The sequence below is a fragment of the Talpa occidentalis genome, unplaced genomic scaffold, assembly GCF_014898055.3.
Source record: "Talpa occidentalis isolate TD23 unplaced genomic scaffold, MPIMG_talOcc4v2.1 talOcc4.17, whole genome shotgun sequence".
In the NCBI taxonomy this organism is placed as follows: domain Eukaryota; kingdom Metazoa; phylum Chordata; class Mammalia; order Eulipotyphla; family Talpidae; genus Talpa; species Talpa occidentalis.
Window position 1 is genome coordinate 17,221,849 of NW_023601754.1, and position 16,968 is coordinate 17,238,816.

At 40.7% G+C, this 16,968-nt stretch overlaps 1 protein-coding gene across 1 annotated transcript; it reads left to right on the forward strand.

Annotated features, from left to right (window-relative positions):
* The first annotated feature begins 476 nt into the window (after nucleotides 1-476).
* On the forward strand, nucleotides 477-9,825 carry DYNLRB2 (dynein light chain roadblock-type 2). Its single transcript, XM_037516202.2, has 4 exons — nucleotides 477-514; nucleotides 2,882-2,957; nucleotides 8,669-8,836; nucleotides 9,607-9,825. The coding sequence occupies exons 1-4, from the start codon at nucleotides 512-514 to the stop codon at nucleotides 9,648-9,650; spliced, it is 291 nt and encodes a 96-aa protein (XP_037372099.1). The 5' UTR covers nucleotides 477-511; the 3' UTR covers nucleotides 9,651-9,825.
* The last annotated feature ends 7,143 nt before the right edge of the window (nucleotides 9,826-16,968 follow it).

A 16,968-nucleotide genomic window follows, 5' to 3' on the forward strand; every position in this document is an offset into this window, starting at 1 on the left:
ATTCATCACACTTTGCTAGTACAGCTTCATTAGTCCCATTTTGTTTGTCTCCCCAGTTAGAACGCACAACTGCGGACCCAGAGGAAAGCCTGGTAGTCAAGAAATTGCTCTTGAATGAGGAAGTGGTTGTTACTTCCTCATTCAGGAATGAAGGGATAAACGGACCAAGGAAAGACCCAGAGGGGCCTATAGCCACCACCACCACCACCACCCCCCCCCCCCCCCCACTCCCGGCCCGGTTACCTACCCCCCTCCCCCAATCGAGCGCCCCAGGTGAGCGGGCGGGGCCCACGCCCCCAAGCCCCGCCTACGGAGGCCCGGAGGCCTCGAGCGCGTCTGCTCAGGGCGGAAGAGCGCCTCGGCAGCGGCCCCACCTGCAGGACGCAGGCGCCGGCGCCCTGGCTTCCGGAAGGTCACTTCCTCCCCTGTCTCCTAGCAACGGTGGAAACATTGTTGGCACCTCCTAGCAGGGCTGGCTCGGGACTGAGCCCAGAGTCTCGCTGCCCGCGCCATGGTAAATCTGGGGTTTCCGTCTGATACCCTTGTCTCCGGGCGCCCACCAAAGGGGACCCTCACTGCCGGTCTGAGACCGACCCATTTCTGGTGGTTCTGGGGTCGCAGGGAGAAGAAAGGGTGTCTTGAAGGGGGTGGGGGAGGGGTAGAAGACCGGGAAGGTATCGAGGGAGGTGGGTTGCTTTCCTGGAGTGGGAGTTTTGGGGGTTTTTTTGTTGTTTTTTTTTTTAAGGTTTATTTATTTATGCATACAAGAGCTGGGGTACAGGCCAGAGGTGCAGGGGGTGTGAGGATTCACCAGAGAGAGTGGGGAGCAGAACAGGCAGACTGATGAAATACACTGCTGAGGGGAGCAGCGGCAAGACAGGAGAGGTCTGCTGCGCCATGTGGGTAGCTCCCTGGCCCACCAGGGATTGAGCTCGCGCTGCAGAGGCTGCGGATTGCTTCACAGTGCGGTGCTTAACCCCTTGCGCCACCAGGGAGGCCTGGAATGGGAGATTCCGGGGGGGGGGGGGGGGGGGGGGGGGGGGAGGCGGTATTGAGAAAGAGGGGACAGAGATTGGCGGGATGTAAGATCCTGCGGAGGATGAGAGATCTCCACAGCAAAGAGAGTTTGAAACTGAGAGGAAGCAAAGCATCCTGAGAGGCAAGGACGGACAGGATAGGGAGTGCAAGGGAATGGACAAAGGGGAGAAGGCAGAGTTATTGAAAAGAAGGAAGGAAAACAAAGAGAAAAGAGGGGATGGGAGGAGAGCTAAAGTCGTTACTAAAATAAGGAGGATAAAAGAAAAATGGGGAAGAAAGGGCCAATAGAGGTGGGGAAAGTTTGGGAAAAAAAAATTAAGTGTTTCAAGAAAACAATGAAAAAGCGTGAAAGTGGTGATAGGGATTAAGAGATTGTATTAGGAGGGTTCAGAAATCAGGAAAAGAGGAAGCCAGAAAAGCGGGAAAGCAAGGACAGAGAGCCTTTTAGGAGAGAGTTAAAAAAGAGAGAACATCAACAAGGGTAGTGGTTGTCTGTCTTAAAGATGGCAAAAATGTAAATGGTCTAGAAATACCAAATACCAGAGTGAAGCACATCTGAGAAAGTTATTTCCCTTCCATTTTTTTTTTCAGCCTTTAGCCTGTATCCAGGAGAAAGCATCTGTCACTATTTGTTAATCTGTAATTTGGTAATTTTGATTTTTCACCCGCAAATCAGATTCATTAATGAATCAGACTTTTCATTAAAATACAATGAATATAGTCTCTCTTCCTTTTGTTTGGTTTTATGGTTATTTCTGTTTATGACATAATACCAGGTTTCCGTTTGTGGCAGTGATGTACAGTTTCTCTGAAAATGCATTTATTCAAGTTTTTAGCAGTGACATAATTTAAAGGGCATACTAGATAAAATAGGTGATATTCAGACTGGAAAAAATCATGTCTCTGGTACATAAATGCCTGAAATCCAGAAAACACCTGCTGCTGTGGCAAGGAAAAAAAAAGGAAGTAATTGTTCCTGTCCACATGTGGTGCGAAAGAAAACTTTTTCTGTCTAAAGTAACAAATGTTCACCTGTATGATTTTGGAAGAGAAAAAATCGCAAACCATCATGAAGAAGACTGCAGAATTCTGTTTGAAGTCAGAATATCCAGTGATTACTCAGTTATGAACAATATGCAGGTTTGAGAAGAGATTATCCTTGAATTTAACATGTGTATAGAAGAAACTAGTACATTACAGTCTATGCATAAGATTCATGCACAAAGCTAGTTTAAAACCCAAAAATGGGGTTACAACCATGACCATTCATGGCCCAGGCTATAGTTACCAAGAGAATACCCTGGAGCATGTTGGGGTTTTTTTGTGTTTTTTTTTTTTTTTTTTTTCACAGAATGTCCTGAATTTAACCATCTGAACTCCCAATTAGAAAATCTTTAGACTGGGATAAGATTTCTGATTAAAGGATACTTTTAGAAAGAGAGAAGAAATGCTCTATAAATATTTAAAGAACTCATGCAGAAATGGCATTTTCATATGAAGACAGAAAGATCAGTAAGTAAAAGATATTGGGGGAAAGATTTCTATTCACTATCAAGAACACTGTTCCAGCAAATAAAGACAGATAAAAATGGAATGAGCTGTAAGCTCTGTCTCTAGAGGAGTTCGAGCTGAGAGATTGGTCAGGACTATATGTAAGGGTCTTAACACACACGTGAACCCAGAAGACTTAACAATTTCAAAATTCTCTTCCAAAAAGATTACAGCATCCAGTACCTTAGGTTAAGGAGAAAGGGGTGTAGGTGTCTTTCTAAGCATTATTCTGTTTAGGATTGAGGTCTCCGTCAAGATCCTATTGGCTAATTGCCATCCTGATCTCTTCCAGGCAGAGGTGGAAGAAACCCTAAAGAGGATCCAGAGCCATAAAGGGGTTATTGGAACAATGGTTGTAAACGCAGAAGGTAACTTTAATCCAGGATGCCTTCTTGATACACACAAACCAACCAAGAACCACTCTGTTATGGCACACCTTAAGACAAACCTCTCAGAATCTGAAATCAAAAACACATTGTTGGATACTTTAGCTGTATAGCTACCTTGTTTACTTATTAGACATCTACTGAGTATCTGTTAACAGCCAAGTATTCTGCTGAGAGCAGAATGAATGAGACATGTTTAGAATTATCTATATATTACCAAGAAACACTATAGGTTGTATAATTTTTAAGGCCTTGGTAAATCTCATGTAATATTTTGGGAATACCCATAAAACCATCTTTATTGAGAATAGTGACTATATCATTAGCAGTTTATTTTTTGTTTTAACATTTATGTAAAAGTTACAGTGTTTCAGTCTTCATTTTAAATAAAATTATTTCTTTTCCATATTTAATAAAAACATCTTTGAGAACTAAGTTGCATATTACTTATAGTATATTCTTTGTGGATATACTATATGAGAAATCAATACATTTCTACCTATGATATCTGTAGACTTAGATATCAGAAGGTTGCTCTTCCTCCACCATCCCGATTAACAACCTGTGCAGCATTTTCTCTGGCATCTGCTCTATACTCAACTACGGTGGAACGCAACCTCTTAAAGACTCCTGCCAGTTTTATTGCTACTTCAGACATTTTTAAGGGCAAGAGGTGCCACAAATCCCAGAGCATTCACTGAAATAAGAGTAGCTATTTCACATAACTCAGTGCAACCATGAATTTGGCACATTGCCAACTTAGTGCTTGGCAACAAAACTTCACAGCTAATCATTTTGGAGTAAATCCATCAATAAATATTTATTGAGCGACTACTAAATGAAAGTCTGTTAAAACTCTAAACTTCAATCCTTCATCTTTAAAAATGGGAAATAACCTACTTTACTGAGGGTTGTGATAATTAAATGAAATAATAATTGTCAAGTATCTGGCACAATACCCAACATTTAATAGAATTATAATTAAATAGTTCTGAGAATGTGGGAGCTTTTGATTTTTATAGATAAAACATTTGACTGTTTTGTAAGGTAATAAAAGTAATTCAATGCTAAAAAACATAATACATTCAGCCAGCCTAAGTAATCAGGAGGGAGAGGATTGAAGATCAGCCAGGTAAGTTAAGAGCTATGCCTAATATTCCCAGGAAGTAATCCAGCACTAGTTCTGGATGAATTGATTTAAGATTCAACTATCTGCATAAACTATCACACCCCCTAAGATGGGCTATCTGCTTGCCTTTTCATAGAGGGGCTGTATTCATTTCCTTTGGCAACTATGACAAAGAACCACCCACTTGGTGGCTTTGAGGATTAGAAATGTATTCTCTCTTCATTGTGGAGGCTGGAAGCTGAAATCTAGGTGTCAGCAAAGCCAAACTTTCTTTGAAGGCTCTACAAGAGATGCTCCTTTGCCTCTCTCTCCCAGCTCTTGGTGGTTTCTAGCAATTCTTGGCATTCCTTGGCTTGTAAGACATATCACTCCAACCTCTACCTCCTTTGTTACATAGCATTCTCTTCTAGCTGTCTGTTTTCTTTTCTTAGAATGATCCCAATTCCTGGATTAGGGCCCACCAAAAGCAGTGTGACCTCATCTTAACCAATTACATCTTCAAGGAAGATTTCCTATTTCCAAATAAGGTCAGATTCTGAGGTTCAGGGCAGACATTCACCTGTGATTCCCAGGACAACTCATCGACTGTGTTGCTTTGAAACATTTTAATTTAAAGGCCATATCCTGGCAATATGCATCAGAGGTCTGAAAAATAACCACACCTTTTGATCTGTAATTCCACCCCTAGGAATTTATCTTAAGGCATAATTAAGATTTAGGTCCAAAAACAACTCACTGAGACACTATATATAATGGCAATAAATAAACAGGCAAATAAGTAAATCTATCCAGTAGTAAGGGAGAGTTTAAATTATATAACTATATGATATATGCATTATATATGTTATATATAACATTCTATATAGTTATATATAGTTATCTATAACTATATATGTTATACATACATGCATGCATACATGTATATATGGACAGACAGAACCAGGCACACACACACACATACTTACATATAGAAGAAAAGGGAGGGATATGTTATGGTGGGATTAAAAGTGATTTTTACTTTATCTTCCTGCGATTTCACAATTAGCACTTCTGTTACCCAAAGGCAACAAAATATTTTTAATACCTACTAGCTTCCTCTATTTCATCTCCACCGGATAAGGTTGTGTTTGGATTTAGAGCACTTTTCAGAAAGCTGAATTAACCTTTTTTCCAAAATTATAAATGAGGGGCCGATTTTTATGGTCAGATTGTTAATAACCAGAGTGCATAGAAAGGATGTTTAATAACAGCTTATGATATACTGTGTTACCAAACTGTAATAAACTACTTCATTTCAAGAGCATACTCAATGTTAGATGAAGGTGCCATTTATCATAATATACATTTACAGCCTTCAGAAGTCCTGAGAAATTTAATACTGAAAATTCAGTATTTAACTAAGATGGTATTTATGTGTTTTTGTTCTCTACTAGTGGTATTAGTCTACTAATTCTAGGCAAATCATTTTAGCAATTTCAGACTTCATTTGTAGTCAGGTATTCTACCATGTTTATACATTCAGATCTCACCATATGCTATATTAAACAGTGTCTTTTGATTTCACCAATATTGAAACACAGATTCCTATTCTTGATAATAAAGTTGATATCAATTTATCCCAATGCAAGTGGTATGGATTTTTATTAGAGTAGATTCTTTGTCAACATTGGTTTCCTACTTAGAAAACCACTTGTTGTTTACAGTATTACAGCAATGATCATTGAATTAGATATTGAGGAATATAAATTATATATAAATATATAAAATGTGTAACATGTTCTCAGGCAGTCATATCTATCATGTAGTCTTATGAATTTAAACTTGATTTCTGTAGGTCCTTAATTTTAAATATTCTTGACATTTCTAACAATTCACCATTTGAATTGCATTAAATTTTATCAGTCATCTAGCCAAATCCTTTCATTTTTGAAACACAATCTATCAAACAAAGTAGAAATGTACAGCTGACAAGTACCAGCTTACTAGGAACATAAAGAGTTGTATTTTAAAGTAGTGCCATATATTCTACAATATCAAATTCATACTCTTTGTTCTAGGAGTTCCATTTTAGGAATTTATCCTACACATATAAATGGCACAAACAAGGACATACTCTGTAGCCTTATCTATAAAAGTCAGAGTCTAGGCACAGCCTAAATGCTCACCAGGAGGATATATTAGTTTTGTGTATTACCAAGCATCCATTAGCATGAATGATCTTAGCCTTTTGTGTACTGAAATTCTCCCAAGTATATTAAATTAAAAAAAAAATAAAGGACATAATCGAGAATGGTTACAGTGAAAGAATACAAACACAAACAGGGTTGAGTGGACAGAGTACCTCTGATAGGATACCCAAGAAACTGGAAGCAGTGGTTACCTCTTAGAAGAGGACAATGGATGAATTGTATACCAGGTGCTAACATTACTTCTTAATAAATTATTTTGTAACTACCTCACATAGTACCAAGCAAAAAGCTCAATAAATATCTGTTGATTGATTTTTTGAAATGTCTATAACTGATAGAAAAACTCCAAGGATTTCTACAATATGCACTTATTATTCAGAAAGGCTAGCTGTTTTATTTATTGACTTGGATCATGAATAGACTAACTAAACAGGCCTGTGCATCTGATTCATAATCTTGTCATCCATTTTTAAATAATTTATTCTGGTTGTATTTCTTATTTTGACACTGAGCAATGCAGGCTTTCAAGGTAGTCACTATTTAGGACACAAAATAAAACTGCATCAAAAAGTGCTCTTAAAAGGTTGCGTGCTTGCTACTTTTCAGTTGCCTACTTGTTAAAGACACATGCCTTGTAATGTTTCATCGAGTATGAAAGGTAACTGACTTCTAGGAGAAAGGTAGCCAACAAATACTAATTCAGAAATTATCAAGGATTTAGTTTCATATTTCTGATAAACTGAATAAGTTTTCCTGTAAATATTGTCCTCTTGTTTAATAAGGACTGTTCTGGAGATAATAGTTTTCATTAAAGAAAAATAAATTAGTCTGTTTCAAAGTTAAAATTGAGACTCACAAAGAATTAAACATATGGATAAAATCCCCAGTTTGTAATACTGTTCTACTCTTAAAGTGCTCATCATGCATTATGGTTTCTGGAGCTACATTCTCCCAGGGCAAGCCAAGAGCCACCCTGAGACTCCTTTGAGGAATCTGACAGCAATCCCAAATTCATCTTCATATATCCTCCTAAATAAAAGGCACATTTGCAAGTCAACTCTCTCTAATTCCCTGGATGTCTGGTATTTCTCAAAATAACGTTCAGGCCATCTCAGATTAAATACAATCCATGTAAAATACCTAGCACACCCATTACACAATAAGCACTGAGTGCTGGGCTGGGTGATCTGAATTGGGCTAGATTGATTTGAAGTGAATTGCATTACGCTTGCATATTTGTCTGGCTAAATTTTTCCAGTTAAATTAATAGGTTCTGTTTAAACTCCTGTAATGGAACAATATAGCACACAAATAGCCAAATTTAATAATGCTTAAACCAAGAATGAGTACAAACCAGGGAATACCCAGTAAAACTACAACGTCTTTGCTGCTATATACAATTTTTCTGACATGCAATTGAAGGTTTGCAAAATACAGTGTGAGGAGTTACAAAAATGTTTTGAAAGTTCTATCTGATATACTCCCTAGCATATGCGGTCATACCCCTTTCTTTTTGTAATTTCGGGGAAGAAAACTAGCATCATGTCACACACAGACTAAGTATTTCAAGGCTGACTTTTTGTAGACAAGATGTTTGAGGGAATGCATTTTGTATTATAGTAATATGTTAACTTATTACTGAATTTATTTATCAAATTCAGTAATTACTGAAATTATCAAATAACTTCCAAAATGCTCTTAAATGAATACATTTATACACACACAAACCACATATACATAATACCTAACAATCCAACAATAGGGTGATTATATTATGATATATCCATAAACTAGTAAGGTATACAGCCATTAAATAATGTTGATGACAATGGCCCCAATGAAGTCAACTTGTATGCTATCATTCAAATGAAGTTTTTTTAAAGAGGATTTACCTTTTTATTTATTTTTTTTATACAAGCACTGGGTTACAGGTCAGATGCGTGGGAGGGCAAGAGAATTCACCAGAGACAGAGCAGGGAGCAGAACAGGTAGAAGGACCAAAATACACTGCTAAGGGGAGCAGCGGGTGAGGCAGGAGAGTTCTGCTGCCCCATGTGGGTTTCTCCCTGGCCAGCCAGGAATCGAACCCACACTGCAGAGGCTGCAAACAGCTTCACAACGCTGCACTCAACCTGCTGCACCACTACCACTGCTCACCAATTAAATGGGTGACCCTTTATTTATACAACTATAATTTAAAATCATGTGGAGACAAAAAGATGGGAAGGAAATAAAGTTGTTACCAAAGAGTGACATCTACCATCATTTTTTCCTTCATCTGTTCAAGGATCAATATTTTCCAATATTTCAACAATGTGCAAATTACTTTTTTATAGTAGGAAAAAATTTTCACCCCAAATTAAATCTCATAATAGGCATTCCGATCCGAACAACCTTGGACAACTCAACAACAGTTCAATATGCAGGTCTTCTTCACCAGCTGACTATGAAAACCAAGAGCACAGTCCGTGATATCGACCCACAGAACGACCTGACTTTTCTTAGGATCAGATCAAAGAAACATGAAATCATGGTAGCACCAGGTAATCTGGCATTACATTTCAAATGCAAAGCCTCCTCCTACTTTGCTGGATGAAAGTTTTGTTTTAAAGAATAGGGAATCAATATTTTAATAAGCCACATGACACAATATTCTCAAATACAAAATGAAGAAGTCTGAATCTGAAAAATTCCAACCAGAAAATTCTGTGATATTAGTGAATTGACCATGGACGAAGTTGTATTTTGCCCCCTTTCAAATAACATAGGAGCTGTGGGTCTCATTTTAGGTGAACTCATTATGCCCAAAGGGATAACTTAGGGGGTGGATCAAAGGCCTGTGGAGTCTTATACACCCCCTGGGGGAAAAAGCACATCCACCCAGCCTACCAAAGACAGCAGCCACAGAAACACTTCTTTGTTGATACATGTCAGTGAAAAAATAGACTCATGCTCCTAAATCTAGCCCAGAACAAACTCCTTTATACATCTGTAAAATCTTCTCACCCTGGCTGTACATTAGAATCTCCTGGAAATCTTTACAAAAAAAAAAAAAAAGAGTGCATCAGACCAAAACCTGATTGATGTCTGGGGCTCTACCTCAGATGGATGAAATCAGAAGCTCTGAGGCTGGGACCCAGGCAGGGGTATTTTTGAAAGCCCAACAAAAAGTACCATGTGTGACCAAGGTGGGAAACTTTGTCTACACTAGGTCCACATAGCTCTTGAAGAGAAAAAAGCAAATTAGCCGAAATACTTATTTATGAAATTGAATTTTTAGAGTGCATTGATTTTTGTCCCTATTGCTCCACAGATAAGGAATATCTCCTGATTGTCATTCAGAATCCTTGTGAATAGACCCACTGCAGCCAGTTGCGTCTTGGGATGCTGGATTGAAAACACCCAACTCTAACGATTACTAAGATTGTATTACAATCTACGTGATCTTTTTGGACATACTGTCATATTAAAACTATCCTATATGTCTTCATTTTGTCCCTTTGAATGTATTAAAAGTTGTGATTTAGCTGTTTCATAGATTCTGCTATGTTTGTCTCCTTTATTCTAATACACCAAGTGAAGGAAGGATACGGGTGAGAAAGTGGCCTTTCATGCAGCGGTGTCTCTAGTCTAGAAGTAACTATCTCCCAGAATCAGTATACTATCATTTTGCCCACATTGTTAACATGCCAAAGACTTTCACCAGGAGTGACGAGGGAAATAGGAAGTCCCAACGCTCAAGGAGGACTGGACGCCTTCCTTAGTTACATGAGGTCTATAAAAGGTGAAGGCAGTCTGGGCCAGCATCACAGCTAAGCCCTTCCTCCCAGTCCTTGCAAAGCTCTCACATGGGCCTGAAGGCCTAGGAGTGGGTCTTGGGCAAGAGTGCCTATTTCGACATTTGTCTAGATAACTCCAGAGGGTTTTGTTTATATACATTTCAAGCATTCAGAAAATAATGAAAGTCATACAACAAATATAACATATTTCCATGTACCCAAAACCGAAGAGAATAGATGTTCATGTTGTGCCACATCTGCATTATCACCTCCCTTTTTTTAATTAAGCTTTTTTTTGTTTGTTTTGTTTTGTTTTTGTAATTGAGTTTTATTTTTAAAGTTGATACTCTGGAAAAAATTTCAAGATAATCTGTAAGGAGAATAGTACAAGTGAGCTCATCTGCACTCTTACATGTTATCGCCACTATAGAATATTTTAAAGCAAATCCTAGAAACCACATTATTTTACTTGTAAGTATTATAATTGTTATCCTTAAGAAAATATATAACCATATATAGTCACTATATCATCAAAAATCTAGATTGTTCAAATTTCCCAATCTTGTATTTTTTTTTAAGATTTTATTTATTCTTACGTAGAAGTACTGGGGTACAGGCCAGAGGTGTGGGAGCTGAGAGGATTCACCAGAGACAAAGTAGGAAGCAGAACAGGCAGATCTACTGAAATAACACTGCTAAGGCTAGCAGAGGGCAAAGCTCTTTATTTTTAAAACAAGACTCATGTGACACTGACACTTACGCCCTCTGCCCAATTTCTCCAGAAGGCAGCACCTATGCAAAACCACAGTACAATATCACAACCAGGAAACTAACACTGACTCCATCTAGAAACATTTCCAGCCCCTCCAGGGCTCCTTATGATACCCTTGTGTAGCATCTATGCCTGAAACCCGTGGCTCCCGGCACCCACTAATCTGTCCCCCATTTCTATAATTTCATTATATCATGAACGCTACATAAATGGAAAGGCACAGCATATAGTCTTTGGGTATTGACGTTTTCACTCACCCTAATTCCCCTGAGATTCATCCCCAAAATAACAAATGAAACACTGTGGATATAGCTGAAGGCTATTCTTCTTCTGGGTGCCTCTGTCCTCTCTTCCCCAGAGGAGTCAGGAGGAACAAGTCTCCCCGACAGGGATCTACAGGGGGCTACACCTGAGTTCCCACTACTACTCCTCTGCAAGCAGAGAGGAGGGAATAGTGTGCGGCAAGTTTATTAGTTCAACTACTCCAAGCCCTCAGCTTGCATCCTACCAGCTGCCATGGCCAACATAAACAGTGGTCTGAGCAGAACGGAAGGGTTGAGGCAAGCCTCTCTGTTAAAGGAGTTCACTCTCCAAGTGAGGATGGGAGAAGAGACAGGTCAGGTCACAGATGGAACTCCCCAAAGACTCAGAGAAAGAATGGAGGCAGCAGTCAAACAGCTAGGCCCATACAGACAGACATCTCAGCCCCGCTGCCAAACTCAGGACTCCTGAGAGGGGCACCCAAAAGTGTCTATTTTGAAAATGCCCTCCAGGTCATGGCAGTGTGACTCCAGGCTGAAATCCACTCAATGACGGTTAAGAAGGAAGACTTGGGAGGCATCCGTCCTGGGTTTTTCAATATCCTTGCTCTGCCATTTGTAAGCAGTGCGAGCTCTGGAGCCTTGTCTGTGAAAGGGAATGATAAGAGAACTACCCAAGGTCGGTTTGTGAGAATCGGCTGTGCTGGTGCAGATAAAGTGCCTGCGCCAAGTGAGCTCCAACAGCATTAGCTTCTGCTGCCTCTGCTGTTGAGAGTGGCTTATGAGAGTGGCCAAGACACAACTACAGGCTCCGGGAACAGTCCTGAGACTCTCCACACCACCAGGCCAGCTGAGGCCTACACTTACAAGGAGGCTGCTGCCTTTGTCTCCCGGGAGAACAGAACAAAGGAGAAAAAGAACTGAAAGGACAGCAGGCATGAGGGGCGCTCAACATGCACAAGGAATAACAGGGAGCAGGGAGACTAGGAAGGGAGGATCTACACTACAGCACACTTGACTGCAAGGCAATCTCCCACACTTTTTAAGAAACTTTGAACTTGCAGTTAAAAAAAAAAAAACACAGCACAATGAATACCCATATAAGCTTCACCCACACTCCCCAACTCTTCATATTTTCCTTTGCTTCAACTGTGTGTACTACATAAATATCCATGACCATAACACCAATTTCATACTTAAGAAATTTAAGAGTAACTCAGTATCATCTAATATGCAATCACATTCAAATTTCCCCCATGGTCGCAATAATGTCCTTTATAGCTGTTTTATTCTAAACCCAGGAACCTGTCAAGGATCACATGTTGCATTTGCTTATTGCATTTCTAATTTTTTTGGACTGTTTTTAGAACCCCTAATTCTCTCTCCTCTCCACCTCCAGGTGGTATGATCCCCAGGGCCCCATGAGGTCTGGGTACTATTTACAAAGCCCACTCAGGGACAGCTTCAGCATCTGTGGACAGTTTCCCACATAAATGAGATCTTATTAGAATCCAAACAGCAAGGAGAACCATTATTGAAGGAAAGGACCATAGAGCTGATCTACTCAACCCCCTGCTTTCACAGGTGAGGATTTCCCTGAGCCTGGGATTAGGTGACTTTCAGGAGTCAGGTATGTGGGTTTGTTTTAGACCAGGTTGCCTGTGGAATTGGTGTTTGTCATCTTATTAGGGGCTCATACTCTTGTGAAACTCCTCCATACCCTCCCCCAAAAAAATGTTTTCAGGAGTACAGATGAACCCATTGTTTTAAAATGTACCAGAGATAATCTCTGATCCTATACCCAAGTCTGTCATCTCCCCACAGCTCCTCAGCCCACCTAGGGCTCATCAGCAAATGCATGGCTGAGTGGTAAAGCCACTTCCTTCCTCCTGGCCCTGCCAGAAATGACAAGCCCCATTTGAGATGTGGCAGGTGCAGATGACACAGTTGCAAGTGCCAGGACTCTGTGTGGACTCTTGCAAGAAGGCACACCTTTCCACCCCACTGAGCAGGGAACTCTGCAGGGGTCATCGCTGCACCTTCGCATCCAGAGGAAATGGGAACCCTTTGCTGGAGATTGAGACTGTGGCAGCAGCGAATGTAGAATTAGAGCCAAAGACAATGGAGAAGGATGTGATCTCAGGGAGTCTGCAACACCTTCCTTGCCTTCCAGCACACAGACATTGATATTCCCCTTAATTCATATCAGTGTAGTTAATTAGTTCCATCTAAAGGATGCCTGGACCTACAGACTGACAATCCAGACCACACCAAGGCAAAAGTAAAGCTTTCATTTCCTATGAGAAGTGCAAGCCTGTGCTCACGGGTGCCTCCCCTTAGTCAATTTGCTATAAATTTTACCTGAATAGGAGAGCTATTTGCAGAATCTCTGGAGGAACATATCCCAAGCATAAATATTAATGATAATGAACCTGGAAAGGCCAGCTTAATAAAATAGCTGAAAATGCATTTACACATCATTAGCATTATGAGCTCCCCAATCATCTTTGACTAGCAGGACCTTCCCGCACAGGACGGAGGAGGGCCTTCCTGAGTTCCCATAGGTGCCAGGCTGTCACAACCCCTTTTGCAGGATGTGTTCTGGCCTTTGAACTAGATCACCCACCCTCTGTAAAAGCAAGAATTACAACAGACTAAGATTTGGATTTTCCCTCCCTTCTTAGTCTCTGAAAAATTACGATTATCCTCAATATGTATTTGACATGTGACACAGTATCTTCCTTCTTCCACGTCAGAAAATAATGCAATGCTCTAGACCAGGAGACTATAGCATGTTTAGAAGAATTGGCCATGCTCATTCACTGAACCAATATTTGGTCATCTAATCCCTACTTAAAGAAGTAGATCGTGTTTAGGACCGTAACAGAGCTTTCAGACTGACGGTAGCATCTCCAGTCAGATAGCTTAGATAAGTTGGTATTGCAAACCCTGGAAATCATGAGAATGCTCCCTTTATGCAAAATCATTTGTAATAGGACACTGAGACATCCCTAGGACTGTTTGGCACCACTTTAATATTTGAAACAGTTAAGGTTAGTAACAGTTTTCTGTATGTTTCTTATACCAGATCTGACATAGGAGGGGTCCATGTCTTGATCACGATAAAAGATAACCTTCCCACTGCTCCTGCAATCACCAAACTCGAGGAGTCCTACTATATACAGAGTTGAATTTAAAATTCTCTTTCGCTGGCCAACTTTACAACATGAGACACAACATAGTGCAGCTGAGAGAGCGAGAGGCCTAGTCTGACCCTGCAGCTGCTGAGCAGGGCCCATGACGACTCACAACCTCAGTTTACTCACTTAAAAATATGAAGAGCGCCCCTCTCCCAGGGAGCTTGCACTCTAAACTCCACAATGTGGCACACAGATGCCAATTATTATTATTCATGATCGCAATAACCACAAAATAAACCAAGTTTTCCAGAATACAAGCCATTTAATACATTTCACTATGGCCTCTTCTCACTTTAACGATACACATAAATAGATTTAAGGAGTTGTCATCCCACTGGGTACATAATTCTGTGTGATTCTTTATCAGTTTAATAAGCATTTCCACAATCCAACCTAGGGTTTACATTGATTTTTCTTGATATTTGTATGCAATTCCATCAAGTTTATCAGTGGTGAAGACCTGGCCAGGACAAGGCAATGAGAGACACTTCCTCGGCATTTAGACTGGGAAAGGAATCAGAGAAAGTTCCCATGAGGCTGACCCTGTGCACAAATATGCAGGTAGCTGGGTGTGCCATTTTCACCACAGAGGAGCAGTAAGGAGCCAGATCTCGGAAGCAAAGAAGGCTGCAACCTGCTATGCAATGCAGAGCAACAGCAGGGTTCATCCGTGAGCTCTCTGTACCACCGTAGATGCCCAGCTGCATTTTCACTCTTGAGTTCCATGAGGTACCTCTAAAGTCTTCCAGTATATTTTCCTCGCTCTGTGCACTACCAGAGTGGGTTTCATCTGCTGCCTGAGACCAGAAAGACCTTACCTAACACATTTGGGCTATATTTGGGTCGCCCTAAGCTGTTTTAATCAGACACAGTTAAGGAGTCCACTGCCACCCTAGGAAGTGTATATTAACCAGAAGCCCAGAACAGATGGTTAATGACCATCACTCCCTTGCTTCAAAACAGGCCCATGTTTTTTGTTAGAGAGGAAGAAAGGTGACCGCTGGACTCTGGAGGCAGAGGTCCAGGTGAGGAAGGCGGCACGGAACTGTCTGGCTACAAATCAGCATCCTTTCTTCGGCACCAGCATGGTGGCAATGTTGACACATCAGGTTCAATTTCATCTAGTGAGTGGTCTCTTTGTGGTGGGCTAGAGAAAGAAGTGGCAATTGGCTTTCTGGACTCTGGGTAGATGCATTTCCAAAGCACTATTCTGGACATCTGAAGTGGCAGGAGGCACACAAGAGACAAAGGGGTAAATAAGTGAGCAGTCTCCCCTGGCAACCTACTATGCCTTGTTCCCATAAGGTTGTGTGGTTCCCAAAGAAAAGATACTACTCATCGTCAGATAGGTCTGCATGTGACTCCTAGCCCCATCATCGTTAGAAATAACCATAACAACAACAGGGACTATTGTTAGAGGAAGAAGAGGAGAGAACAACATCAACAGCAGCAGCAGCAGCAGCAGCAGCTCACATTTGCTGATCACCTACTACGTGACTGGCAGATTCTTTCTCACAAGTCTCATTTTACAAATGGAAAAACACCCAGGCTTAGAGACATTTTTCATCATTCACCCAAGGTCAGTAAAGCTTTCCGGTGTCATAGGAGGCACCCAAACACCCATACTTGACTCACACGCCTTTGCACTGCCAGACATGTGACAAGGAAATTAACATGTGAGCCACAGAAGACTTAGCCATAAAATAAAGACCACGACTGCTACATCATAGGTTGTCAGGAGACAAGAGAGAAATTATACAGTAGATGTTCAACAAAGGGTGGTTGCTGTTGTCATCAACACCATCATCATTACTACCTGGAGAATGGAGAAGTATCACCCTAGGCCCATCACGGCAGTTATATTACCATTATAAAAAAAATTGCTATCACAATGTTGACATTTAAGCATATGTTATGGGGTTCATCAGGGAGGGCAGTAACTCCTAATCCTTTCCTCACTTCCCCTTGCCCCCTCCAAATCAACTATCCGGTCTACAGGACATCAGACCAACATTCCACTCATGGAAAGTCATGCCGTCAGGAATAGCTCATAAGATGAATCTCTTTATCAAGAATACATGGTCATGTTCACCAGGTTTGTTTTATTCCCCTTCCATGTGTCTTCACATAAAACTAGTTTGTACCGTGTTTTAGCTCCTTCCCATCCTGTCCATACTTTTAACTAATTTAAACCATTCTTTCCTTCTCCCTACTCTGCCTACATACAACCAGTCTTTCTACTTAATCTGGATTACTGGGTCAAATTCAATCCATCGGATTGCTTTTCTGATCTTATTAACTAGCTGCACTGACTCAACAATCCAATCAAGAGAAGTTGCACATCTGACAGTCTGATAGACTTACAGATACAAAATCTCTCTTATCTTTACTCCACCTCCCACACCACACCTGGTCAAAAATCTGGCACAGAGTGGGTTCACAATGCCCGTGGGGTACACTGTCTCTATGCCCACCCAGGCCCAATTTTAGTAAGACAGTTCCCTGGAACATGGGTTGGGTTGCAAAGGGGTCCACCAAGTTAATGAGTGTCTTCAAAGTAGATATAATTAACTACATCCCCCGAGATATTCAAAACAGGATTCTGACCAATTAGAAGCCTTAAAACTTGAAGTTCTCAATTCAGACTGCAAAATGAATTAAGGC